The following is a 27,119-nucleotide window of genomic DNA, read 5'->3' as shown; positions in this document are numbered from 1 at the left end:
CACAAAGACGAATTACAAAAACAAGACAAGACTGTACGTGCGCGAACTTTCAACTGTTTATTACGTGTACTCCTCTCCTTATATACTCACATGCTAATAAAAATGTACAAACACGTCTTAGATACAAGATGATAAATGCAATTCATGAAACCGTAACCCGTATATTACCGATTTCCATCACACTGCCTGTTAACAATTGAATATCTCTGCGCGTCAGCGATATTGGCGGATCGCTTGCGCATTCCGTGGAACCGGCCCATGCCATTTTGTTTGCTTCGAAAATTACTCTTTCACAGCGGTCTGGGAAATGTCCGATTATAGCGGTTTCTTAGAATTTTGGGATGCATTTTTTGCAGCTATTAACGTGCTTGGCGAGGTCGCTCAGATTGTTAATTTTGCCACAGTTGTTAATTTTGTTAACTTAGCCGCGCACCTGCCGTCTTGTCTTGTTGTTTGTAATTCGTCTTTGTGCTAAAGTATAGCCTGCCTTCCTGAAGATAAAAAACCAACTATACCACCATTACAGCACTACTTGTGAAGATGATTGACTATTTTTCGAAAGAAACCTCGAAATCTTCCAATTTTTTTTTTGTAGCTCTCGGGGGCCCATAAGAACGGAGGGCCCGGTTCATCTGAACCCTTTGAAACCTGGGTATTTGGGCTCTGTGTAGAACCCTATGTAAGACGGCGCGACTGCATTGTTCATGTCTTGGCAACTTTACTGTCGCCCCTCTATCTGCGCACTCTGTTTCACTATTCGAAAGCGTAACCCTTTTGCCTTGAATGCTCCTGTCTCTTCCTCCTTTCTTCTGCGGAGAAGCCAGCGCGGACTCGGGTAGTAACACCGCCCTTTAACACGTTTCGTTAATTCTGCACGCATTTTTAGGTACGCTGCTGCCATGGTGTACAGGTGCTCCATCATATTTAGTTGTAGTAGTTTTGGCTAAAGTGATTGTAATTGAGTAAACGAGTGCATAATTTAGTAAAGTAATTTAGTAGTAGTTTTGGCTAAAGCGCAAGTGAAATGCCACATACCACTTAAGAAAAAAGGAAAGCGCCGGATTCAGGCAGAGAAATAATAAAAAAAAAAAAAAAAAAAAAAAAACAGGACGGCTTGACAGAGAAACTCGAAGAGATCGGGATCATTCGCGGCGATGTGGGGTCTTCCATACAGCCCACCAGCAGATACTGATGTAAGCAGCAGTCCACCACGCCCATTTCTCAACCTGCATCTTCCCCGAGAACACGGCGTTTCCTTTCGCGCGAGGAACTCTGAAGCAGATCGATTCACTTAATCTGAGACAACACGCTAGCATCCATTTATTTCTTCTCCCCAGCCAGACTGAACCTCACCCGTCGCCTGTGCACACACGACAAGCCAGAGGCCACGCCCCAACTGCTTCCTCAATGCATCGCGGAACTAGGCTCGCTGCGCTTCCTCAAATTTGTCTCGAGTATACACATCCTCACTCACTACTCGCCGCTAAAGCACTCGACGACAAGATGAGCAAGCTCCCGATGATCACGGCGCTCCCTATCGGCCGCAATCATTGCATCCGCGTCGACCCTAATGGACGGGCTCAACGACAGGGCCGCGGGCGGGCCGTCATTCGTCTTGACCGTAAGCACACACTGCGCACAAGCACCAGACACTGCCGGCGAAGCGGGCCACACCTCAGATCACGTCAGCTGCGGGGAAAAGCGGGCTTCTCGGTTTGCGGTCGCGCCTGATCGGTCTGTGCTTCGTTCCGTACGCCTTTATGTTTAGCTGAGACACATAACTTAGCAGCGTAGATGTGTAGGCCAGTTGGTGAGACATAAGGAAAATAAAACCGCAGCAGACACACTGCGCGCTGTAATTACGCTGACAGTGAAATGAGAAGTCGGCAAAGGTGACGCGGGCACGTGCCGTTAATCTCAGTGCTATGGCGTTGTGGCTGTTCCTTCAGCTGCTGCTGTTCCCATTCATCCGAGGGGAGCAAAAACAAGCAAGGACACGAGACGAAAAACGAAGAGAAACAACTGCGTGATTTTGCTTGATGAGCACTCTACTCAGATATGTTTCTAACAGTTCACCCAATAATGAACATTAATTCAGTTCTAGCTGTTGTTTTATTACTGTCTCACAATGTATTGTGGCTGCTCTGTTGAAGGTAAAACTTACGGCAGCTGTACTGCCGCTTAGGTTTTAACTCTGCTGAACGTATAGGCCTTTCATGCCTTTCCAATTCAACTGTTCGAAGAGCTTCATTTTCCTTATGCCTGTGTCATTGTATATGCTAGCCTGGCTAGTCTTCTCCTTAGAAGTGGAAGAATATTGCATCAGACATACAAATTTGCGTTGCGCATGATCGTGCTAACTGTGATGGCATGCAGAGATGTATTTGCAAAGCAGACCAAATTTCAGAACTGATCGCATTTCAGTCAGAAAGCGCTGTATTTCCATGATGGACCAACTCATCCGAACATCCACCCTGATTCGACTCTACACTGTCATGCCATAATAAAGAGCAGCACGAACTTCAGCTGAGGTAGAGCTCAGTCACAGCTCATAATTGCGCTTGATCTGGACCACTTATCCGGTAACTGATTCCGTAGTTGACTCTTAGAGATTATCATCACGCACATGTTTTCGAGATGTTCTTCAGAAAATAAAGCCGGCATTACAACATCCCCTCGCTTTATCACTGATATTACGAATAATCAGTTTCAAAAATACGTAGAATGTAACTATACGATTAAGAAATTGAATTTGAACGCACGGTACACTGTTCGAAATTTAATGAAGCACTTGTAACCAGTAAACTTAGAACCGGCCTGCATTTGTTATGCGTGGGGTGTATACATTTATTTAATGCAGATTTGCCTTTTAGAAGCCATGAAACCCGTTCTGGCGGGATGATAAAGCCGACATTATTTGCTATGTTGAGTGCAGTAAAGGTGCGACTAATTAATAAAGAATAAGTAATAAACATTTCCTATCTATAATTTTAAGGTCAATGTTATATATCGGAAACTAAGACCTCCAGTGCTGAAGGCGATTTCTGTTCACGGAACATTTTGAATCGGTATTGTGGTTCGAAATATCGAACGTGCAAAAATAAGATTTCTGTTGCATGACAAGTTGGCTTTGCCGCAGCGCACATATCTAAAATGGCGCCCACGCACTGCGCAACTTTATGGGGACAACGCAAGCATTTTGTACATCATAAACGAAGTAGACTGCGCCTGCATTTAATTCAAGTGGCTTCATTTTATACATGTGTAGCGTGAGAAAGCCAACTTAAAGAGCTTTCAAAAGGGTGCTTTGAACGTTCGATTCCGTGGACAACGATGCCGAATCTGAGATTAAAAAGAAGAAAAAACAAGAACTGGGATCACCCTTGATTTTGACGACCTGAAATTTAGCAATATTATGTCGTGCCCTAAAATGCAAACTAAAGTAAATTACTTATTTTTCCTAATTAATCGTCCCATTCTAGAGTGAAAATTATGTCTGCCTGTCCGTGTAGTCCCCCTGCACAAGCCGCTTCGGAGTATCTTTCATGGATTTCGAAAACAAAGAAATCTGTAATGAATAATTTGAAACACGCGCTATGCGGAACTTCGAGTTGTCGCGGTGGAATAAATTTTCCCCGGTATTATTGCATTTTATAAACTGATAGCGCCCGCGTACGTGTGAGAGTTGTCGATAGAGATTAAGCGGACATTGGCAAACTTCTGAATGACTTATCAGCAGCGTTTTCTCTAGGCCTCCGAGATTATTTGTTGTAAAGTGAGTACTATTTTATCCTTTATCATTGCGTTGCATTTCGTTGCACTGTATTATATTTCATTGTATTGCTTTTCACAGTGACCTTGGTGAAGGATGTGTCTAGGGGCAGCGCCACGCCTGGAGAACTTTGTTTGGATATTCCTTTTTTTTTTTTCGTGAGAAAAACAGCAAGCTGAAAAAAGCAACTGACAACCAAAGTACCGCAATGCACTGGTCAAAGTGTGATTTTGATTTCCCTTAAGCACGACTATTCTATCTCTAAGGAAGCCCCGCCCAATATTTTCAAACCAAGGCGGGAAATAACTTCTTTAATTTAAGAGCATAGAGTGTATAAGAGTAATCATGTCAGGTATTTGATACAGTAAAGAACCTCTCTAATTTTGAAACGAGTATCTGACTGCCTCATATTTAGATACCACAGCGTCAAAATTAATTATTAAGTTAAATCAATTTTCATTATGCCCGGCTGAAGGTCTGATTCAGGTAACACTCGCTTTTAATGGTCCCAGGCTCTCTAGCGGAAAACAGACATTCCCACATTTCTACTTTATTTTCATTTCCCTACTTGTTAGTTTCGCTCAGAGACGAAGCATCCAGAAACAAGCTACGCTTTCACATAGCCTTCTCGATTGTCATCACAACAGCCTTATCTTAAGAATCGTTCCCTTCAATTTCACTGCACGCACTAAAATCCTCTACATTTAAAATATAAGTTTCTGGCTGTTTTAACCGTGGATAGGAAGTTATTTTGTGACGTGAGGTCTCTTCCTGCCGCCTAAAGCACAGACACATTTATAACGGTCTACTGCTTGCCTGCCCTCTTGCTCTTACTGCTGTACTTATTTACACACATTGCAGGTAAAGCGGAAGGAGTCATCATGTCTCAATATAGAAGCTCGCAAACCTTGCGTTTGGTGTGGAAGCTTCGATTTCACGGGTGCGCGCCAGTCCTCCAGGTCAGCTGACCCTCTACGTCCGGGTCGTTCCCTTTATTCTTTTCTTTCATCCTAAAGGATGTCACGATTGAAACTCGTCGCTCGGACTGTGCATGAATATGTGGCACCTATGTCTCACATAACTCGTAGGCACAAGGAAAAGAGTCTATAGAGAAGAAAGCCCACTGAAGGACGCTATTTCTGTTCGGACCGCGAACCTGCAGCAGCGTTGCGTGGCCGTCTCCATGAAGTCAGCTCATCCGGATCTCGCGTCCCCGTGGCCCACCTCGTACTCCCTTCCCATTGTGGTGCCCGCTCTTCGTGGGAGCAGCGCCGCAGCTGACATTCTTTTCCCTTTCACCGCGCTCGTGTACTCGCAGAAACAGAAAACATCGTTATAGAGGGAGCTCTCGCGCCAGACGCCGCCTGCCTGTGGCTTTTGCGCGCTGGACCCGGCGAGCATTCGCGTGCTATCCCGCAGGCTCGTTTGCGTTCTTAAAGAAAAAGAAAGTAATATGGGACGGGGAAGGGGGGGAGCGGGAAAGCAGGGCGTCTGCCTCTGTCACAATGAGTCGTACATCGCTCGCCTGGGCAAGCTTTATAGCTTTATAGTCCCGCCTCACGCAATTCACATATTTTCGTTATTGTTTGCCTTTCTTATAGTACGTGCCAAAGTGCGAAGAGGAGTTGTCCACATCCATGTCGTGGGTAAACCAGTCTGCTGTGAGCTGCGGCATTTCGGAAAGAATGCGCTTGCTTTGCGTGACCGCTGAAATATCCTCACCAATGCATCTTATGTTTCTGCAATGGTTGCATGCAGTGCCGTAAATAGCGATAATTGCCTGGTTGAGATCCTGAAAGGAAAACAGAATGCCACCAAATATTAAGCGTGGTGGAAATTTGCAGGAAGGGAGAGGAGATATAAGCAAGTTTGTGAAAGCCTTTCTTCTTGTAATTTGACCGAGTACACTTAGACGCATGATTTGGCGTTCGTGGAGTGCGATGTTCATGCAGCTGGTCCCGCTGCAACTTCGAAAGAGCTTGCAGTGCGGAGGGGAAAGACAGTGCCTCGAAAGTGAGGCTGCACGGTTTTAGAAGGATATTTCAGTAACCGTGAATTCCAGCCTAACGGATATTTGCAATAAACATATTCAACTTCGAAAGAGCTTGCAGTGCGGAGGGGAAAGACAGTGCCTCGAAAGGGAGGCTGCACGGTTTTAGAAGGATATTTCAGTAACCGTGAATTCCAGCCTAACGGCAATTTGCGCTAAACATATTCATTTGCCTTCACACCCCCTTCAGAAAACGAAAAAAAAAAAAGGAAGTGGCTCTTCCGTGACGCCGTACAGCCTTGTTTACTTTTTTCTTTTTTCATCGCCTGCTTATGTAATTGAACAGTGCTGGAGGGGATAGGAATAAATAAATACAAAGATCAGGCCTATCGGCGGGCAAAAAATATTGACTGAAAGCATTAACATTGCTGTTAGAGCCAGATTTCACCTCTAGCTACTGAATGACGCAAAATGGCAGGAAAATTTTCATTCGCTTTGAGAAAACTTAAGGAGTAAGGCATTGTTTTTTCCGTCTCTTAATTTCAAGCAGTGCCAGGAACTCACGCATATAGTTTCTGCGCAGGAGATCAATTGACCCTCAATATGTTCAATGCTTGCAATCACCACGCGCTGGCTTCCTTCGACTTCGTGCATTAAAGAGGAATCTATTGTATGTGCACCTGAAAACTGGCCATCTAATTAAAAAAAAAAAAAGATTTGAGGCTGACGGCATGTTGAGTGACGGTACTGGAGGGGAGAGTAAACGAGAAAGGTTTAGATGAATTTGCTCGAATAGAATGCGCTGTTAGCTCTTTCCTGTTTCCTTTTGAAACGTTGAGCAGCTTACAGTTCTCGACTTCTTCGTTTCTCCGAGTCTTTCTCACCACTCATTCCTTCTTTTAGAGTACGACTCAGGTCTCCGCTTATGTTGAAACAGCCACCGAACTATTCTTTCTTGCGCGATCTTCGCCTCTCTTGTCGCCTCTATACAATGTCACACAACGTGACGTCGACCTTAAGGTCCTTTTTCACTTAGGTGATAAAAATTCAGGCGCACGTAAGAATGAATCTTGTTTAAAGCACGACGTCGAAGGAAGCTAGCTCGTGGGGAATGTAAGAATGAAACATATCAGAGTCAGTTGAGCTCTCACAGCTCATGCTTAGGAACTCACGAGCGCGATTTCCTGGCAGTGGTTTGAGTTTAAAAACGGAACAAACAACAGCTTATTCCTCAAGTTCTCTCACAGGGTGTAGCTATTGCGTTTGAAACGGAAGTAAACTTTCCTCCCATTTCATGCTCTACAGTAGCTAGAGATGGATTCTGGCCGAAGCAGGTCTGTTCATGCCTGCGCCATGTCCAATCGTTCGATATTCCGCGCCGGTAGTACGTGCAATTCCACGTGCTTCAAATGAAACTTTCTTTCTCTTTTTTCCTTTTGTCAGCAGATTTTAGTTCTGAAGCGGCAGTTGTGTTTAGGTACGGCGTCACGAACGTACCAGGTGGGTTTGTCTGCTTGCTGCATGATCCTGAATTGACACATCACGCCTACAGGGTGCCCCGCTAACTAAAGCCAAAGGTTAAAAAATAGAACATTTTATGTAGGTCCGCAAACCCAGTTGCATAGAGCTACCAGCCGTCTTGCACACCAGAGTCTATTTTTGTTTGGCGCTAATTAATTAGTAAACAAGATAAATCAATTTATTTGCGGTGAAGAAATCCTGACGTATATCTTTTTCCGATGTCCAAAAAAAAAAAAAAAAAAAAAGCCCCGAAATTAAAAAAATCACGTGACTACCGCATTCGAGCGCCATGATTGTGCTGCTCTCAATCGTAGTTTGAATGAACGAAATCAGCTGTAGCCGTGGCTTCGCGACTCCGACGGAGCGGCAGGTGGATATGTCTGCGATGGCTTCTTCGCCTGCGTCAGCCAATCTACACACGTTACAGCGAAAGTTGCAGGGAGCACTGCGAACTCGCTGCAGCCATCGCCAATATTCAGCATATCGCTAGAACTGACTAGACCGTTGAGTAAAAGCCGCATCTGATTTCGTTCACTCAAACCACGACTGAGAGTACCACAAACATGCGATTGTTTTGTATTTCGCGGGCTCTCTTTGGAGCTCGGAAAAAAAGATACACGTGAGGCGTTCTTTATATTTAAAAAAAATTGAAAAAATGTAATGGTGTTTTTGAAAGTGCTCTCCAACTTCTCAAATCACATTTATCGTCTAAAGTAAATATTTAATAAATTAGAAACTATCTTAATTAGTAAGTAGTCGTAAAAAGAAATGCCTGTGATATGCGAGAGACAGCTGACAGCTGTATGCAAGTGGTTTCCATGGCCTATGTGAAATGTTACAATTTTTAACCCTTGGCTAAAGTTAGCTAGGCCATCATGTATATGGGGTACCGGCGCTTTTTATCGTGGGCCAATCTGCAAAGCTCGTGATTCTCACAGAACATAAAGCGAAATTTTATAGAGAAGGCGACATAATATTAAAACAACTCCTCTGATCACTCAAGGTCGGAGATATCGTTCGCCACGAAAAGCAAAATTTTTATGAAAATCGATTTACGCTGCTTTTGTTTACTTTTGCTACTCTTGTTGGGTCCAGACAACACGAACGGAAGGCAGTCATGACCCAGAATGTTGATTACTAAAACCTTTGAATCATGGCGGTGGCGAATGCCACATTGCCAAGTGAGTTAAAGTGGTTGTATTTATGTTTTGTACTTTTGTTTCGTTTGCTTTGAATGTGTTTCTGTAAAGCGTTTTCTGGTCAGAAACGTAACCTGGCGTATTGCCCTGGACCCACTTGTACCACAGACAATTTCCATGTCCGAAATCCAAACGGCTCAGCGGAAACGGCAACTTGGCGAACGTTAGCCATAAGTTACCTACAGGTTTAGGTGGGGCTGTCCAGCAAATCGATGAACTGTTGTTCGAAGAATGGCAGCGACAGACGCCAGATGCTCTTACTCAAAATGTTTCCTCTCTAGGAAAACTTATTATTTAGTTCTGAAACTTGGATCGCTTGCGCAAAATCCGCCAGAATGCTGAACGCAAAGGAAATTCAAATCTGTTGCACCTCTCAGAGGGCCCTCACAGGATGAAGTTCGCCAATTTCTGGATTCCATTCACCTAAAGAATGTTGCTGCAGCAACAATCAAATACATATATTGTCTATCCATTGTTATATTGTGACTTACCGGGGCCATGACTATTGATCAAACTCAGAGCCAATGATAATCAAGCCTAATCAACACTATATTTAAACCTGTGTGAAACACAGGTTTGTAAATGAAGTCTGAACTTCTGTGAATACAAATTGGCATAATTACACCCTTGTGAGCCTAATTACGCTCGATTATGCTTAACTAAGAGCCATAGGTCTAACTAGAACTATATAGTGCGAAAATACAGCTTTCGCCCGTAAAGCTTGCGTTTCGATACGGATAAACCACTGTCATTCCTTGCTTTTATTTTTTAGAGCCATGATTAATTATTTTCATTTTTGCTGGGTCGTCCATAGCCATTTTTATTTTCCTTTTTCCTGTAACAGCTTTCTTCCAGCCTCTCTCTGCTCTCCTTTACAAATGAGGTGAGGGGGGGGGGGGATTTTTCTCTCTACACTTGCCACGGGTGTCAGGTGGTAAAGTAAATCTTCGCCTAGGCCTTCACTTAGACGGGGCTCCTAATGCTCAGGCATTAAAATGGTCATGGTGATGCAGTTAACCAAAGAAAGCGTGTTCAAAAATTCTATTTCTCTTCTGACGAGTAGCCCTGAATTTCCTCGTCTTTCTTCTTGGAACTTGTTAAAAGTGCTGATTTCAGTTACTTTTCTCGCAAGAACAGCGTATGCATCACCGAACGCGTCCATCCACTCACGAAATTCCTGATGTGCCGTACCGAGTGTCTGCCGAATCCAGGAGGATTTGAGGAGGAAGTGTATTCTATACTCTATGCCGGCAGCGGGACCGACGCATCCGCCTGCATGCCGTGCGCGCCACCGCTATTGTGGCCGACGTGCAGCGAGGGGGAGAAGAAGAGGAGAGAGAGATGGGCATTGAGAAAGCGGAGCCTCCGAGCGGTCAGCAGTCGTCACGCCCCACTTGCCAGCTGGGTTGGTGCCGTGCTGCCGATGCGTCCGCACCATCCACACGCGAGATGAGCGAAACGCGCCAGATTTTAGCGCAACACGAGCCCCGGCAGACGTGGTGGCTCCGGTCAGCGCGGACACTGCTCCACCTCTCCGACCCAACACACATCTCCCAGATTTCAACGCCGACGTGTGCGAGTCTCGGAGCAGCCTACCAGGAATGGAATGTCAAACGTCGAAATAATACGAGATCTCCTCTTACGAGTTATCAGTCTGTGTTTACTGTACGGAGCAGACCAACTGATTAATTTCTACCCTCCTGAAGGTAATGCCCATTATACTGATCGATCTCTATATATTCGAAGGCAGCGGCTCTGCGGAAAATCCCGTGTCAGTGTTGTCGGCGTCGACAGTGCAAGATCACGAGCTTGCCGCTGCCATGAGACAGGTGACATGGCTGGACACTGACTACTCGGCGGGTTGTTCGGTGTCACGTGACCACCTGACATGGCCTTGTTGTCAGGAGCTGCCAACTCAAGTGACTCATGTGACGTGAGAGTGTGAACCGGAATAGACGCTGGGACCCTTAGTTCCCCTGTCAGACACGTTGCCTGACCCTGTTACGTATTAGCACAGCTCGGTTAAAGCGGTGATTTATAAATATTTCGGTCGGGTGGTCTTTCACATAATGTGGTATCTTACAGCTTTATGTGAGTGAGTATGCGGGAGATAATAGAGGAAGAAATCAAATGATTAGTGATTATAAGCCAACAGCAAAGTGTGTTACACTCGAAGAAGAATCTGCAAAAGCGGAGCATCCCCCCCCCCCCCCCCCCCCCCTATTTTGCCTTGGGGTCTCTGTCATGCTATTCCACACACACAAGAAAGATCAAACAATAATCAACATGAATTTTAAGGGTAGATTATGAGGGTCTCCAGAGTAGAGAGTTCAATGCTAATTTCAACCGTCTATAGTTCATTAACAGGCAGTGAAATATTGTTTCTGCAGCATTTCTGTTCGTTAAAATGCAGCCGACTTGTTAGCAGTTAAACCGTTTTGCGAACAGCACCAAGGAGCTATCTAAGCCAACTAGTTGCAGTGATTCGGCCTATATGGAGGCGACAAAATGAAACGCGGTCACTATATGCGTTCATTATCGAATCCACGGTGCGTTATCGGTGACTGCCATGGAGCGCATGGAGATTTACTGACCAATCAGAATGAGATTTTTTGTTCTACCGCATACAATACAACACGGATAAACTATACAGAAGGAGGTCCAGTAGTCAAACACTCTACTGGCATTTCCTAATGGACGGTAAACCGGGAAACCTGCAAAGATTAAACATCCTGCGCTCGGGTTCTAAGCGCTCACAATTCGTTTTGACTCAACTTTGTCCCTTATTCTGCCCACCACAGGGCCGGACCACTTTCGCGGCTTGAGATAGAGTCGTATCTAGTTCGTTTCCTGTTTTTGTTTTTTGTTCGTAACTTCACTTGTGGGCAGTGAAAAAATGTGCGCCAGCCGCGTTTACAGAACGGTGATAGCGCTGACAATTGTAGCCGGTTGTTTCTTGCTTAGTTCTTTCTTTGCTTTCGCAAATGAACTTTCCGAGATAAAACGACATTTACGATACACTCTCGATGTCTCGGAACCGGACGTTACGAGTGCTACAGTGAAACGCGGTCGCGGAAACTCCCAGCTTTTGCTGCCGAAGGCGATGGTCTCGGAGATTGCGTTGCGTCTCAATGCAACAATACTGCTGTGTGGAAATTCAGATCCTCACTCACCTACTTTACTAAGGTGGTCGCTCGTAGGACAGGTCAACGAGTGAGAAGTGCTTCTGTGGTCGTTGAACCATTAAATGTAGGTAATGCTATGCGAGCGAGCCTAAGTCTTGACTTCAGAATACCTTGCCACAGTAGGAGAGCGTCAGCTCCTGTCAGCAGGAGAAGGGTGTTAACTCGTACGAGTTGTTCCTGATTTGCCGGCGCCTTCAAACTCGCGAAATATTCCCACCAGTTGGCCTTATAGTGTATTTTGGAACAAACTAAATATCTTATGCATGTTGAAGGCCATCCCCGTGGGCTTGGTTAAAAGAACAAAATAAGTCGCGGCAATGAGTACTTGGCAGGCTTCCAGCGTGTCAATTGTATAGGTGCGAATTTAAGTGCGTGCTATTTGTGCGCCATTTTGCGACTTAAGCCGAGTAACAAAACAGCCGCGAACTTTTATACACAGCCGCATATACCGATAACATCGCAACGTCTACCGCTCCTGGCTTGCGAGCTTGAGCGTTGGGTTTAAGTAACGACCAGGTAAATTACCGACTGCGCGTGATGAATGTACATGAGTTATTGTAAATATAAGATAACCGCCACAGCGGAAGGACGGCAACGCTGGAAGTAACCTGAGCGGCAGCAGCGTTGAAGAAGCGTGACTGCTAGCCAAACATCAATTCGGAAGACAAAGCTCCCTTTGTCTTCGGCAAATTTTCTCTTACGAAACCACATTAACTCTTTGTAACACACTGCCCTATTGGCGGAGTATCAGGGCTGCGTGTTATCTGATGTGCGATGAGTGACGACGTACGCGCCTTCCGCCTGACGCGCCTCTTGCGCTGCTTCGTGCCCCGCTTGGGAAATAAACGTTCGAAACACTCCATGCTATATGCTCTTCAGATTGCGGGGACCGAAGCGAACGAAGCATTCGTCTCGTACGAAGTGAAAACCCAAGATACCGAACGGGGACCTGGTCAAGTTTTCAAACTTTCCATCTAGGAAGAGAAGCGTCTTAGACAGAAGAGGAAAATAGGAAAAGAAGAACACGCAGCTGTAGGCGCCCTCTCATCTTCCCTTCCTCTCGTGTTATAATGCAAACAGGGGACTTTCCTCCATCGAAGGCATTGTTGTCGTGCCGGTGTGGCCCCCTCCCGTCGGTCGACGAGTGAAGATACGTACGCGCCTGCCTCCTTCGTTCTTCTTTCGTGTACATCCATGGAAGCCCAGCATGCAAAACCTATTGTAGTACGTGGAGCATTGTTGTGCCTCGCTCATGTTTCCTATAGGCGCCATCTTCCCGTTACGTGCTGTGAGGGTGTGCAGCGCTTTTGAAGTGTACAAATACGGCTACACCGACAAATCTGCGCGCAAGCGGAACACGACAGTTGCGGTAAAACAAACTTGCCCCAAAAGTGCGAAGCTGCAAATCGGTTTTAAAAAGTTGTGCCTTCACGCTTTCAGGGCGACAAGGTTGATTTCACTATCGGTTGAACGGAAGATGTTTCGATGCAAAATCAGCGATACTACAAGGCTTAAGAGAATTGTATAGTAACCGCTGTAGGCTGAAATCTGTGAGGGCTGGACGCGCACATCACGAAAACTATCCATGTGGAGTTGTCCGGCTGAGGGAAGGAGTTACACACAGTTTGATGGTTTGTTGTCGGATGAGGATAAACGCGCCTGCGCAAATGTTAATGAGAATTTGCTTCCGTGAGGAGACGTTCGGGTTACCCCCGGATAAACCTGGCTACGATTTGCACACAACTGCTTGCATGTAGTGTACATATGTGCCGCATCCCCTGCCCTTCAGAAATTGCACAAAGACTAAAAACTTTTATTGCGAAAGCAATACTACTTTTACTTTCAAGTCTTTGCGGTGCGACGGCGGTGCACATGAAATGACCTTTCGCATGACCTCTGTGTGACGTCACGCCTCAAAGCTGTGCGACCAACTCGCGCCGTCCGTGAAAGACGGCGGTGCGCATGAACGGCGGCCTAACTCCCGCTCTCTCCGCCAGGAGCGCCACAGGTGGTGTGACGTTTTACAGCTGTATGACAGTAGCATTAATAATGGCGGTGCATTTAGTTGATAATAATGATGAGAGCAAACGTACTGCAGCGTATGCAGCACCAAAACTCCAGCTTTCGCATTTCTGCAGTGTAGATTCCACAGTGCTCTCAATTTTTTTTTTCTTATTTCGAACCACCTCAGAATGTGGGGAAGTAAACCAACGTCCTTTAAACTGAGTGGACTGCGTATATTTTTGACGAGGACTTCGCCTGAACAGCAAGGTTTTTGTTTTTCTTTTTACCATGCAACTTGTCTTCGGGTACAGTGCTGTCGACGGCGGGTATGACAATGATGACGGCAGTGAAGCGCTTCTCCGCTGACTGAGTGTGGCGAGAAAGTGTAGAAAACAGCGGTTAACGTCAATGGTTTCAACGTGACGCAAAGTATAGTGGGGTCGCGTTGACACTCTCGCACGTTATGTACACAATTGTGCACAAAGAAATTCGCAAAATTTTCTTGACTGAGTGCGGCGAGAAAGTGTAGAAAACAGCGGTTAACGTCAATGGTTTCAACGTGACGCAAAGTATAGTGGGGTCGCGTTGACACTCTCGCACGTTATGTACACAATTGTGCACAAAGAAATTCGCAAAATTTTCTGACAGTGCTGCGTTTAGTGCTAATTTCCTTGTAGGTGAATTTCGCATCCTTCTTGTTTCAATTAAGTGAATTTTGATGTCACATATAGTGAAGGCCGCAAAATATTTTCCGCGAAACACATGCGGGCCAGGAAGTATAGTTGATAACTCATGGCACTTCGAAAAGCTTTTACATCAATCACGACTTATTGTAAGAAACAGTGCACATCTATGCAAAAAAAAATCAACCACTTGCATTTCGCTCTAAAACTAACAAATAGCCTTTCTTAATGTCTGAGTATGCCGTTTAGCAGAAAAGCTTTTCGTTTCGATGGGAATAAAATATGGCATTTAAAAGGGCTAAGAGTTTTTGTCGGTTTGAGCAACCTTTACCTATACTTGCAGACGAAAAGAAAAAAAAAAAAAGAAAAAACGTTTCGGTCAGCCCTTCAACCGAACCGATATAACAGACAATAGTTTCTTTTTAGATGGGCAATTCGAACTGCAATATATTTTAAAACATAATTTCGACGTGAGTTCTTAGCTTTGTAAACGTAACACGTAGAAACACGCGCAACTTCGGGATTTTGAAGCTGCCATTTTATAGGCCCGTAAAAGCAGCTGTAGCTCTGTGAATAGTAAATATTTAACAAAAATATTCCTCTGCTGATGTTACGGATGGCAATGCTAGGAGCAGTAGCTTCTCGAAATTGTCAGGCCCTTTTTCAGTAACACGCGCCACCTGAAGTCACGCAACTCTTAAGTTCAAGCCTTATGCAGAACCCAAGGACATGTAATTCACGCACGCACATGCCTGCTGCAGTGCATTGACTGCGCAGTCAGCATGTCGAGAACAATTAAGGCCTTAGTTTCGAAATAGGCCACAGGGTCACATTTAAGTGATTAAGCGGAAATAACTCTGGTGTGTTGAATCTTCAGTGTTCGCTAGAAAAAAAAGAAAGAAGAAAAAGGCGGATATGAGCTACAAAGGCTCCAGGATACTACCGTCCAACGAGATTTTGACGAGGTCAGCGCAGCCCAGCTGCCTACGTCTTGACAACGGATGGACGATAAAGTGCCAGTAAATGAAGGTGCGAGCGCGGATCTGAGTCGAGTCACGTGGTGTCCCCTCGCCACTTTACCTAAGCCCGTACGCCAGGTCCATTGGCTGATCCTTTGTCGCTCATCCGCTCGCCGTAACGTCCAGTGAAGGGAGAGAAGGTAATGCAACTGCCTTGTTCGAATCTCGGTGGCGACGATACGGCTCGCTTCATAAATCCGTCACGTTGCCCAGAGGAACGAAAATCCGCCGACCAGCACACTGACCCATTTCGCATGGCGAGAACTAGGCGTTATGGTTCCGAAACAGCAAGCACGGTCGCATTTAGATGGATAAATGGAAGAACGCTGGTGTTTTAAACTTAAGTGCTTACAAAAACCGCAGGACGTTTGAAGTAATCTACAGAAGCCCAGTACACGTCTCGTTTCATAAATCCGCGATGTTGCTCTAAATCGCAAAAACATTCATCAAGGAGCAGTGCCTGAGGACCGGTGCCATTTTCAAGTTGGCCCGTATGCCTTGCTTGCCAGAAGTGAGCCGCGAGTGCGAGAAGGCGACGACGCAGAGGAGGGACGAACAGCTGCTCCCGTTGGAAGAGTGAAGTCGAGTCATAAAGGGTGCTCCGCGTTGAGGCAGCCGGCGTCACGGTCCACTGGCTCCATCTTGTCTTAATGAGAAGACGCGACCAGAGGGGAGCATTCGGCCCGCCTGGAGAAGTCGTTTGCTAGTGCTGCAATGGGGCTTCGATCGTACGCGATTGGCAGAGGCGCTAGCGTCTAGTTAAGCCTAGCGGCTTCAGGTAGCCGTTCTGCAGGGTGACGTTTCAGGGAGGCAAACGTAAGCAAGCAACGCGGAAATATGAGAAAGCTCGCGGGAGTACGGACTTTTTTTCTTTCTTTGGAAATGGAGCAAGAAAACGTTTGCAGGGCAAAAGTAAAGCACAGCGATCCGAAGGCATAGGCTACTTGGGGTCACCGTCGTAGTTGCAGACCTGGTAGCAGTGTACGAGGGTCTCACACAGCACGAGCGGTGCCTGCCGCGGCCGACGACAACAATGAAGCGCAGCCGATTCGAGCCTTCGTATCTGAGGGCACAACAACAACAACAAAAGCCTCGCGCCAGGACTCGCGTGGTAATGTTCCTTTCTTGCTCTAGGCATCACAACATGTCAATCAATTAATTCGCCATAGCCTGTTTGGTGCCTACCAACGTTTTTAGATTAAAAACGTTGGTGCCTACAGACTCGCAAGAGTTTCCAGTTTCTGGTAGACTTGAAACGGAGATGTCACAAGTGGGATCTAAAGGCCGTTCTTAGCGTTTGCGTGAACTAAATGAGAACTCGCAGCAGCCTCTGCAATGGACTGTTACTTACGCTTCTTGCAGGCCTTTCTGACGTCTTCTTGACTTTTGAACAGAGCTCTTTCGCAGTCTATGAAAGGTTATTGTAGTGACTGTTGCTACCGGAATTGTTATCGTATTTTCGCACAGGGCCTACAATTTTTTATCTATGCTAATTTCGCGTTGAGAACATCACTGAATGTCAGAAAATTAAATACTGAATACCCTTATCTAGAGAACTTGTTAGAAAAATGCCCTCAAAATGCCTTTTGTCTGGTACAAAAATATGTCAGGGCTCTCTCTTGCGACGATCTTCTGTGTCGTACAGAGAACCGACTGAAAAATGTTTACCTACAATAATTTTCAGACTGCTCTTAAAATAAAATTAATTAAAAGATACTTATAATGAGTGTGCGAACTCAGAGTGTAGTTCAAGAAAAAAAATATCATAAATAATCTGGCGGCCCACACAGACTAAGATTATCTACAGTGAGATATATATAGATAAACTCTGAACACCTAAGAAAAAAAAAAAGCCGGCCGACCTTGTGTGCACGTCTGGGCGCGCCGCCACCGTGACGTGAGTGTATATGCGTGAGTGCGAGCAGTCTGTCCGTCGGCGGCGTGGCGCGACACTGGAGGCTATCATTAGGCACAGTCGGATGACTTCGCTGCCTCCTCTCACCCTTACTTCTCCGCATCTCACGAAACTCATGGCCCCCACAACGCCGCTCGCGTCCGAGCAGCGAGGCAACAAGGTGTGCGCGTGCCCAGGGAGGGATGAGCGGACGCGCTCACCTTGAAACACTTTGCTCCTGCTTGTCTCCTTCGTCTCCTATTTCCTTCATCAGGATTGTTTCCACGCGTTCGCTGTCTCTTGTGCCTGTGAGCTGGAGGGTCGAGTGCGACGGCTTTTTACCGTTAGTCGATGGAATCTGTGTATCCTTGACGTGTGTAATAATAATAAAAAAAAAGAGGCTAATATGAGGCGTTGCGCAACAACAACCCATGCGCTCATTTCGGCTTTCCCCTTAGGCAAGGAGGAATCACGGATAAAGGGGCGTCCTAGTATGGAAGACATTCTACACCGAAATGCCTCGGAATTCAGTACATGCACTTAGTGAATTCTGGAGCGGCTTATTGGCATCGGAAGGAATAACGGTCGCTGGCGAAGATTGCTCAGTTCTAGATTTCGCCTCGCGTGGCCATGTCTCTGTATGGCATCTTTGTTATACGGGTTGTTATAGTACGTGTAGGCACCACAAAGTAGACGCCCTTGGATCGCGTCGTAGATTGCATAGTAGCGGCTGGTTCCTCTGCGGAATAAAATTCCACGAAAGGAAAAAGAGGCAAACAAGAAGGGGAGAGTAAATGTGAAGTTGAGTGAGGCGGTACGGCTCCGAAACCATCAACTACTGGATGTCATATAGCCACCGTGACAGAGAATTGATTTCGGTAAAAATAAAAAGAAGAAAGCTATGTAATCCATTTCCTCGATGTTTTGTATCGTGTAACACAGGATATAAAATGAGCACCGCTGTCTTTCAGTGGGTTTGGCGTTCGACTGCTAATTATAAGGTGATGCGCTCGATCCCTGCCGCGGTGGATGCATTTCCATGGAGGCGAAATACAAAAATTTTGGGATACAAAATCATCCGTTAAGGGTATGACGCTACATTGTTAACGGCTCCTGTCTGTGCGGATCCTCTTCACATACATGTATCCTGCTACTCGCTTAATCACTAATTCATTCATTTGTGCCACGGTTATCTTGAATATACTACTGAACCTTTAGAAAATAAAGCTATCACTTACATGCAAGATGAGCCGACAGAGATATAAAGCACCGCTCTAGCCGAACCGCAATGGTCTCTTGACGCCACACAAGCCGCCTAAAAGTCATTGTCAACCATGCCACCTGCCAACAAAACCTGCTCAAGATGTGCCCTTGTTTTAAACATGCTTTTATATCCCTTTGTCGGTGACCTTGAGGGGACGTCGAAATAAAACCGACAGCCAACATCCGGCCGTTGATTCTCCGTCATCCGGGCACCGATTCTTTTTCATCGGAACACCGATTTTTCTTCACCCGGGCAACGAAACATGAACATACGGGCACCGAACGAGTTGCACGAGACGAGCTCGCTCTCTCAGGCTTTCGCGCCCTCCCCAAGGATGGCGCCACGGGGCCTCACACTCGCGCGTAGAACGCCGCCTGGCGCCGGCGGTCGAGGAGAGAGAGAGAGAATAAACTTTATTTGGCGGTTGGGAAGGCAGCAAAAACGCTGACACCTTTCATTTCGAACTCAAACCATTGGTGTCAGGTAGATAACGTCACAGGGTCGAAGGCTTACATGTCATACGTAGTCTGCTAGCTGTTGACCCCCATCTTAGTGGACCCGTACGACTGAACAACCGTTACGAAGTTGATTCCGCTAGGCGCATTGGACTGCTGTTGTGTATGCACCTTGGGAACTTAGAAAAACGTTCGGGCATTTTGAATCGAGTCTGTCACTTTGTTGCGTCGTCTACTCATGGCGTTTCTCTCTTCAGCAGATAGTTCTATACACGCTTGATGGACACTCGAACACGCTGCTTCTCCTACGTTCCTGTCAGGCCGGCGTCTCTTCGTAGCCGTATACGCATCTGCCCCGTTCTGCATTTCACTGCAGCCCTCTTCAGAGGTGCTTAAGCCGTGCAATGGAGGCTGATGAAAGGAGAGGTAGGAAGCGTCTTGCCGAAAGGGATCACTTTGCGAGTTGTAGATCACGGCAGGAGACTACCCACCCCTAACGATAACGGCATGATTGTGCGTCGGCTCACGAAAGCGGCAATGTCGCCGCAAACCGCAATTACCTATCAAAATGACAGGTGATCTCTTTGACGCGACAAGAAAAGCCTGCGAGAAGGACTGAGAGAGATGCCCTGTTGGAAGAAGAAAAGCTGGGAGCGTGGTTTGGTGTACCAGTACCATCTGCAACTAATGCTTATGTCTACTACCAAATGCTTATAACTATTCTCGATTACGTTACAGGAGAGAAAGTAATTTTTTTTTTTCGCTTGCAGTGTCACAGCCGGATTTTCTGCTGAGCGGGGCAGTTAAAACGTTCGCGTTAAAACGCCTGCGTGTTGTGAAATACCAGCGCAATCCAGAGAACCCTGAGGAAACACGAGACAAGAGGACGACATAACGCAGGGCGTTATGTCGTCAGCCCCTTATGTCAGTCCCTTGTATCGTGTTCCCGTTATGTTTTTTGCGCTGTTCATTTAGGATGAATTACCAACAAACCCCATCTGCGGTTCTGGCGCCAGAGAACCCCAGATGGCCCAAAATCTGCAGCTTTTCATTCATTACGATGTCCCCTCATAGCCCGAGTCGCTTGGGGGTGCTAAAATATCACAAACTACACATTCGCACGGTGTTAAACGGTTATGAGGATGACAAAATAATCTGAACTATTTCAAGTTGTCCTAGCCTCTAAGTAATTTTGAACATGTCGACGCAATGACTAAAAGTGTCACAGCACAGGAACTTTTTCAACATTCGTACAACTTATTTCTTTTGGTTCGAGACTGTTTCTTTTTCTTAGTTGTATGCCGTGTCGTTTGTCTCAACAAGGGACATAAATTCTATTTTCATGGTGGGCATAGGTTCCACCAATATTCGTACTGTCATACGCTATATTGCAAAAGGCAACTCCTTGTTCTATGTCATCACTTGATACATAATGCCGGTGGCCAATTCATATGTACAGTTTCATAAATGGCAATCGCTTCTTGAATTTGTCAGTGATTGCAATACTTTGCCACTGCGTTTACCTGCACATTTTCATTTCTTTACCCACATCTAGAACAGGTGTATGTAAGGCTCGTTAGTTGCGGTCAGCATAGTTATCAAGCCGTATACAAAAACTGCAATGCTGAAACAACAAAGGGACGTTTGTGGTAAGATGCATCGCTCTTTAGTTTGAAAAACGCCACCCTAAGCGTTCCTTCTAATGCGTTGCTTGGCAGAAAACGTAACTAGGAGTCTGATATTTATCATCAAGCAAAAATAAAGTGTATATTCAGGCAAGAAAACAATTAAGAAGCTTAACTTTAATCGAAGTTATAAAAAGTGTCTACACGCGCATCGCCATGATGAGAGACCCACTGTATTTATAAATGAGCTCGAGTTTCCTGAGAAGTCGGGTTGCTCGAACAAAAGGCAGTAGTTCACGAAAGTCTAGTTTCAGCAGCAGGAAAGTTTTGCACTGTACAGTGTGTTTCCACGCAATAAACAAGTTGCGACCTACGATAAAATTCTCGTGTATAAGGTGAGCTTATTTTGACCTTAGAAGTGTCGCTGTGTACCGTTGTGCCGTACACGAACTAAAAACTTCTTTCGTAAACCTGACCATGGCTGACTTGAAATACGGTTGGTTGGTTGGTTTGTGGGGTTTAACGTCCCAAAGCGACTGAGGCTATGAGAGACGCCGTAGTGGAGGACTCCGGAAATTTCGACCACCTGGGGATCTTTAACGTGCGCTGACATCGCACAGCACACGGACGCCACTTCGTTTCGCCTCCATCGAAACGCAGCCGCCGAGGTCGGGTTCGAACCCGGGTATTCCGGACAGTAGTCGGGCGTCTTACCACTGCACCACCCCGGCGGGGCTTGAAATACGGAAAGTTGGATATCATAAGGATATGCATCTAGGCTGCACATACCTTAAGTCTATTGCATGATGACGGTGAGATTATGATGATGAATATGATAATAATTACGGCAACGGTAATTAGAGTTGTTTGATCATACTGGATATGAAGCTTCCCGCAGAACCCGGCCGGAAAAATCTGGCTGTATGATTAGACCAGGATTCATCATCACCAGTCGGAATATACCCACTGCAGGGCGAAGGCCTCTTCCATTTTCCTCCAATTGACCCGGTCTTGTGCTAGCTGCATCCACATGACCCCTGCGAATTTCTTAACCTCATCCGCCCACCTAATTTTCTGCCGCTCCCTGCTGCACTTACCTTCCCTTGAAATCCAATTGGTTACTCTGAGAGACCGTCGATTACTCTATCTTCGCACTACATGTACTGCCCATGCCCATTGATTCTTCTCAATTTCGACTAGCACGTCAGTAACTTGAGTTATTTCTCTGACCCGCTTATAAGGTGACCAGAATTATGAGGTTACCAAAGTGTAGCGTCCCTTACGGCGTTCAGGCAACTGCTTAACGCTACTCAACAACAAGAATATAGCGGAGAACTAAAAACAAAAGAATAAAAAGAGAACAGTCCGCTGGCCAGCTGACAAGGGAAGCCGCCATCTATTAACCTTTGCGAAGTTGGCATGGTGAGCGCCGGGTTGCGATGCTGATATCGTCAAAGAGAGCTGGCGATAATGACGATAAGAAAAATGGATTTCAATATGAAATATGTGGCGATGGTGGTGGTGATGATGATCACAATATCGATGGTGTCAATAATAGTGATGGTGTTGATGACGACGACGATGAAGTGAACGACGCACCGAATTTGACTTGGGCACCGGTTTGATTTTTCCAACACACCCGTAACCTGTATACCCTGTAACAGATTACCTGTAACCTGTATACCCTGTAACAGACTACCTAGCTGTAACCTGTATACCCTGTAACAGACTACCTGTAACCTTCATGTCACTTCAGACTGAGGCTGCAGGACGTCACGACAATCGGTCCATGAGCAGGGCCGGTGTACCAGAAGCCGAGCGAGTGCGCGAAAGGTAACCCTCTGCCTGCGCTCGCTCCTTCGACAATCGTCGCCCTAAAGCCGCGTTCAGACTACGTGCGCATCCGTCGTAAGTATCGTATTTATCGCAGTGCGCATAGTGGCTGGAACTCCCGTTTACGTAGCTTGCGACCGCGCATGTTCACACTGGGCCGTTCGGTAAGATGCGTTCTTTACGACCGGCCAATCAGCGCTCTCAACATGGCGCCGGTTAGCAAGCAGCTGATAGCAGAGGTCTGGGCTCTTCAAGCTCAAAATGAGATGTGAAAGAAAAGACTGGACACACAAATAAAATACGAAAAAGAACAATGGGTATATTAACAATTGACAATTCGATTATAAATACACTTCGTTTCACACACGCACGTTCGCACACAGTTTTCAAACGTCCGCTCACCGTGCTGACGCACCGCTCACTCCTTCGCACATTTCTTCATGCGCCCGTTCTCATTGTCGACGTATCGCGCACTCCTGCTCGGTGTCCTGTGATCGCACTCTCTCGCACCAAACCAGGCGTACGGTCCGCCTGCATCCCTGCTTGCGATTTTACCAGTGCCCCGGAGCGATCTTGGAGACGGGCCGGGGCGGTGACTCAAAGGCCGTACTACTGACTCCAAACAATGAGCCGGGGCGCGCGGCAGACTCGGAAACGTCAGCGGAACCTCGTCCCCCCTCAGAAAATGCTGTTTTCTTTTTTTTCTTTTACGGTGAGCTTCTTTCAAACTTCGACGAGTCCGCACCAGCTCCGTTCTGCGGCCCGACCGCAACGTCTCCCCGCACCGGCCTTTCGCTGCAGGCCAACTGTTTCCTCACTTGTCAACGGAGCCGATGGGCTGCGAGAATGCACGGGGATGAAGCGGGCATATCCCCCGCCTCCATAACCTCACTTTTCTAAACTAGAGGAAACATTTGCTTGTTGAGAGCTTGTTCGCGCATGAAAAAACGGATTGATAAACCACTTACTACTTTGACTCAGCGCACTGGCAATTTGCAGCCAGGCATCGTTTTGCACTTCTCTCTGTGCGATTTCAGCTACTCGTAGTAGAGACAGTAGAGAGCCAGCCTCTGCCGAACTTTTTTTATGAGAGGCTGATAATTCCACAGCGAAGATTCCGCACTGCACATGATCAAGCTGCGGACAGACACAATCACCGACACAGACACAATCACCGGCGAGCTGAGACACTGCAGCAGAGTAGGAGCGTTGGATGATGCCGCCTACTAGTGGTTTGCGCGCGAAATCTGAAAGGACCGGAAGCCCCGTGACCGGAAAGGGAAAACCGAAACGGCTGTGCGCATTGGTCGCGCGTAACAGACGTATCTGTAATAGTCGTAAAAGTCGCGGGTCCTCCGACATTTACGCCCACGCTTGCTGCGTACGTTGCGCATTTTACGCTCAATACGACAGCAGTCTGAACAGACACGTTACGTTTTTTGCGCTTACGCTTACGATCCTTACGAACGATACGTGCGTTGCGCACGTAGTCTGAACGCGGCTTAAGTGTGTTTTCCGAAGGCGCGCCGGTGCGCAGCCACGCATCGACGGCCGTGCGCGAGCGCCACCGTTCGAAGAGAGATTGGGAAGTTAAGGATACGGAACGAGAAAGAAATCGAAGGCATTAATCTCTCTCCAAGGTAGCCCAGTTTCGACCCACTGGCGCAGCTTTCACCGACAAAGGCAGCAGCACGGTAGGGGTGTGTTCCATACGCGAGGGGCGGCCGCAAATCCGTGTATAGTAACTACTCGCTTCGCTTTTAGTCACAAAAGCTCCGCGTTCGCCAGGTTCTGCCGCGTAAGTCTGCGAGAGCGTTTATCACCGGCGTCTCAATGATTGAGATGACGGCCTTAGTAGCGGTGTCTCTGCATTTTTTCTTTTTTGTTTTCTGTCTCCGGCCAAGCACTTAGACAGCTGTAATGAAGGCTTTGGCCGGCCTAAATACATTTGATCTATCTTTCATCGAACGATACACGCTTGTAGTTGGAAGAGAATGTGGTAACCGACTTGCTGACAAAAGAAAATCTTATAAAAAAAAGCGCCTTGGCTAGCTCCGCAATATCTCTAACCGAGAGTGTCTTGAAGAAACATACAAGCAAATCTTTATATACTTCAGTCGCTCATAACAATGACTGAGTTTTGTTATCGTTGTTGGTGTACAGCTAGGCCAGTGAGTGATTTGATATGAAGTTTATTGCTCAATCATTGCAGCCTTTTGTTTTTCAGATCGAGTTGCGGGATGCCGATAATCCATTTTGTTGGATCCAAATCTCAGCGCGGACTTTCAAGAAGTTGATTCCACATGCTAAACAAGAGTACATTTGCTATCGCTACCGCTTCCTTCTAGACAACCTGACGTTCGACCGCGTCGCGTTTCCCTCTCCCTCAGACGGCGACATAACAGCCAAATTCGGATACCATCACTCCGCTCTGTGTAGCACAGAGAGAGGACATAAACCGGAAAGCACTGTGACATAATGAGGCGCGTGTGTGAGGCGAGCCAAGTGACACTGTCGTGTCGCTGTGCACCTCCGCATTGCCTCTTTCCCTCTCCGCCTTTTATCGGGCTAGACTAGCATGCTTGGTGCATAAATGCGTCCTCGAGGTTGCGCGGACGACGGAAGTGGAGTGGAACTTTCCCGATACGCCTATGCAACAGATGCATCATATTTTCCGGCAACGGAAAGGGAAAATTGAACCGACACGCTCGCCAACTCGACAGAAGACATTGAAACGAACGTTCGTTATGCTCAGCGGACTGTGAAGGCGTACTCGGTCCAATTCCAAACAACAGACCGAAGATCAAAAGCACCGTAACATCCCGTTGATTTTCGTCAGATTGCAATTTGATAGAACAAAGAGGCGTCGTTTGTAAACGAATATAACAATGCCATTGGCTCTTCTTTGTATGAGCTATGTATCGAAGACGAGCATTTAGTGAACGTTTTATAACCTCTCAGGTAGCTATCGGCGTACATTTTGGTGACTGCAGCCTCCCTCACTTCTGCTCGTGTGTCGTGTAGAAGGTACCTGAATTTACATTTCGTACAAGTTCCATCACCTGCACTTGTAACTGTCAATTTCAGCTCCCATTTATTCACGCTGTTAGTTTTAGTTCTTTAATGAGATATTACATTAAATATTAAAAAAAAAATAATAAAATAAAAAGAAAATTAAATTATAAAATTAAATAAGATTAAATAAAAATTAATAAAAATATTTCAGTTCTTTAAATAAAAATGAAATGAAAGTAGAGCTAACTCATATATTTTGCGCAGATGTAACCTCGCAACGACAGGTCCTTTTTCTTTTTTTCGAATGTCTTAAGCCGGCTTCACTGCAACGCTGATTGCCCAGCTATAATGGCGGAGCAGCAATTTCCAATTTAAGAAACACAAGCGAAGATCCTTGTTGCTTATAGTAGCCACTGCTTCGTCGTCTTCGTGTGAGCGCCAATGCTAGCACAGCTATAGTCTATAGACAAAAGGTTTGCATCCGAGTTATGGTGCATTGCTCGTTGTTTAGCTGCATGTTTTGAAACCTGTTGAATGTGTTGGGAACTTTCGTTGCCATCCCTACAAAAAGTTAGGCCCTGGAAGGATGTCGCAAGGGGACAGTCAAATAGTTTAGAAATAAGCTCTTTGAGCTATGTATATATTTAACATAGGCCCTACAATGTGGTGACGAAGGCTGCCCACACCAAGGCAGGCCAAAGATGAAACGTCGCAGCAGTGTACGCGTGCAAAAAGAAGGCTCCAGTCATTGAAACAAAGAAAAGCACTGCTGAATATCACACTTATTGGCGTGGAGTTGTTGGTTAAAGTTAAACCATGCAGCGCAGATAGGTGATGATTTTATAGCAATTTGGAGAAAAAATAAACAATCCACCTCTTGCACGCGGGATGTTGCATACCATCGGTGGCACATGGTTGCCTTTTCGTTAACTGTCCGTAAAACTACATCCTGCAACCAACAGCACTACTAACAAGCACAAAAAACAAAGATATGAAATCACTATTTGATTCACTTGTTTCAATGTCTGCTAGCCTCTTTTGAATACGTATCCTGACCAGCCTCTCCCACCCTTCTCTGCTCAATTTTCAGCAATTGTAGCCATATTTTACCACCTGCATTCAGGTTACACCAATGAACTGACGGCGCATGCGCATGTCCTGGTGAAAAGAGCCGGACGTGAAGTATGCGCACATGGAAATCAAGGTTCCTTTCTATGGGCGAAGAAATGCAATGTGCACTGACCCGAGTTCGGGGCAGGACTCTGTGAGAAGGACGACGCAGTCGAGGCATCCCTTGGCAGCCGCGTAGTGCAGGGCCAAGGCCCCCGTACGGGACTGCAGGGCGGCCACAGTGGGCGGCATGGCGCCACCCTGATGGCCACCACCAGCCGCCGCCAGCAGCAACCAGCGGAGTACCCGCCAACGACCGTGCCTGCAGGGGAAGAAAGAGGGAGAGAGGATCATTGTCATGAAGCCTCTCACAGTTGCACTGATGCTCCTGCTGCTGCTTATCGTTAATTTGTGTTAAATCATCGTCATTGCTGTCATAATAATCGTCATCAGTCAGTAACTTGTAAAGTCCCCTAGGTGGAGGAATTACACGGAAGGGTAACATTAACATCAATAGTGTATTGGGATCTTTTCGGATTAAAAAGATCTC

The 27,119-nt window shown here is 46.3% G+C and overlaps 1 protein-coding gene across 1 annotated transcript in view; it reads right to left on the bottom strand.

The window, feature by feature from the left end:
* LOC146196540 (uncharacterized) overlaps positions 1-26,852 on the bottom strand; it is a 169,010-nt gene extending 142,158 nt beyond the window's left edge. Inside the window, exon 1 of the mRNA XM_084598285.1 lies at positions 26,703-26,852. Coding sequence (XP_084454411.1) covers positions 26,703-26,821 — 119 coding nt within the window. The 5' untranslated portion in view covers positions 26,822-26,852. The remainder of the gene's footprint in view (positions 1-26,702) is intronic.
* Positions 26,853-27,119: the final 267 nt, after the last annotated feature.

The sequence above is a fragment of the Amblyomma maculatum genome, chromosome 3 (assembly GCF_055883805.1).
Source record: "Amblyomma maculatum isolate TAMU_Amacu chromosome 3, ASM5588380v1, whole genome shotgun sequence".
In the NCBI taxonomy this organism is placed as follows: Eukaryota; Metazoa; Arthropoda; class Arachnida; order Ixodida; family Ixodidae; genus Amblyomma; species Amblyomma maculatum.
The sequence above is the reverse complement of the archived record's forward strand: the minus strand, read 5'-3'. Positions and strand labels throughout refer to the sequence as shown.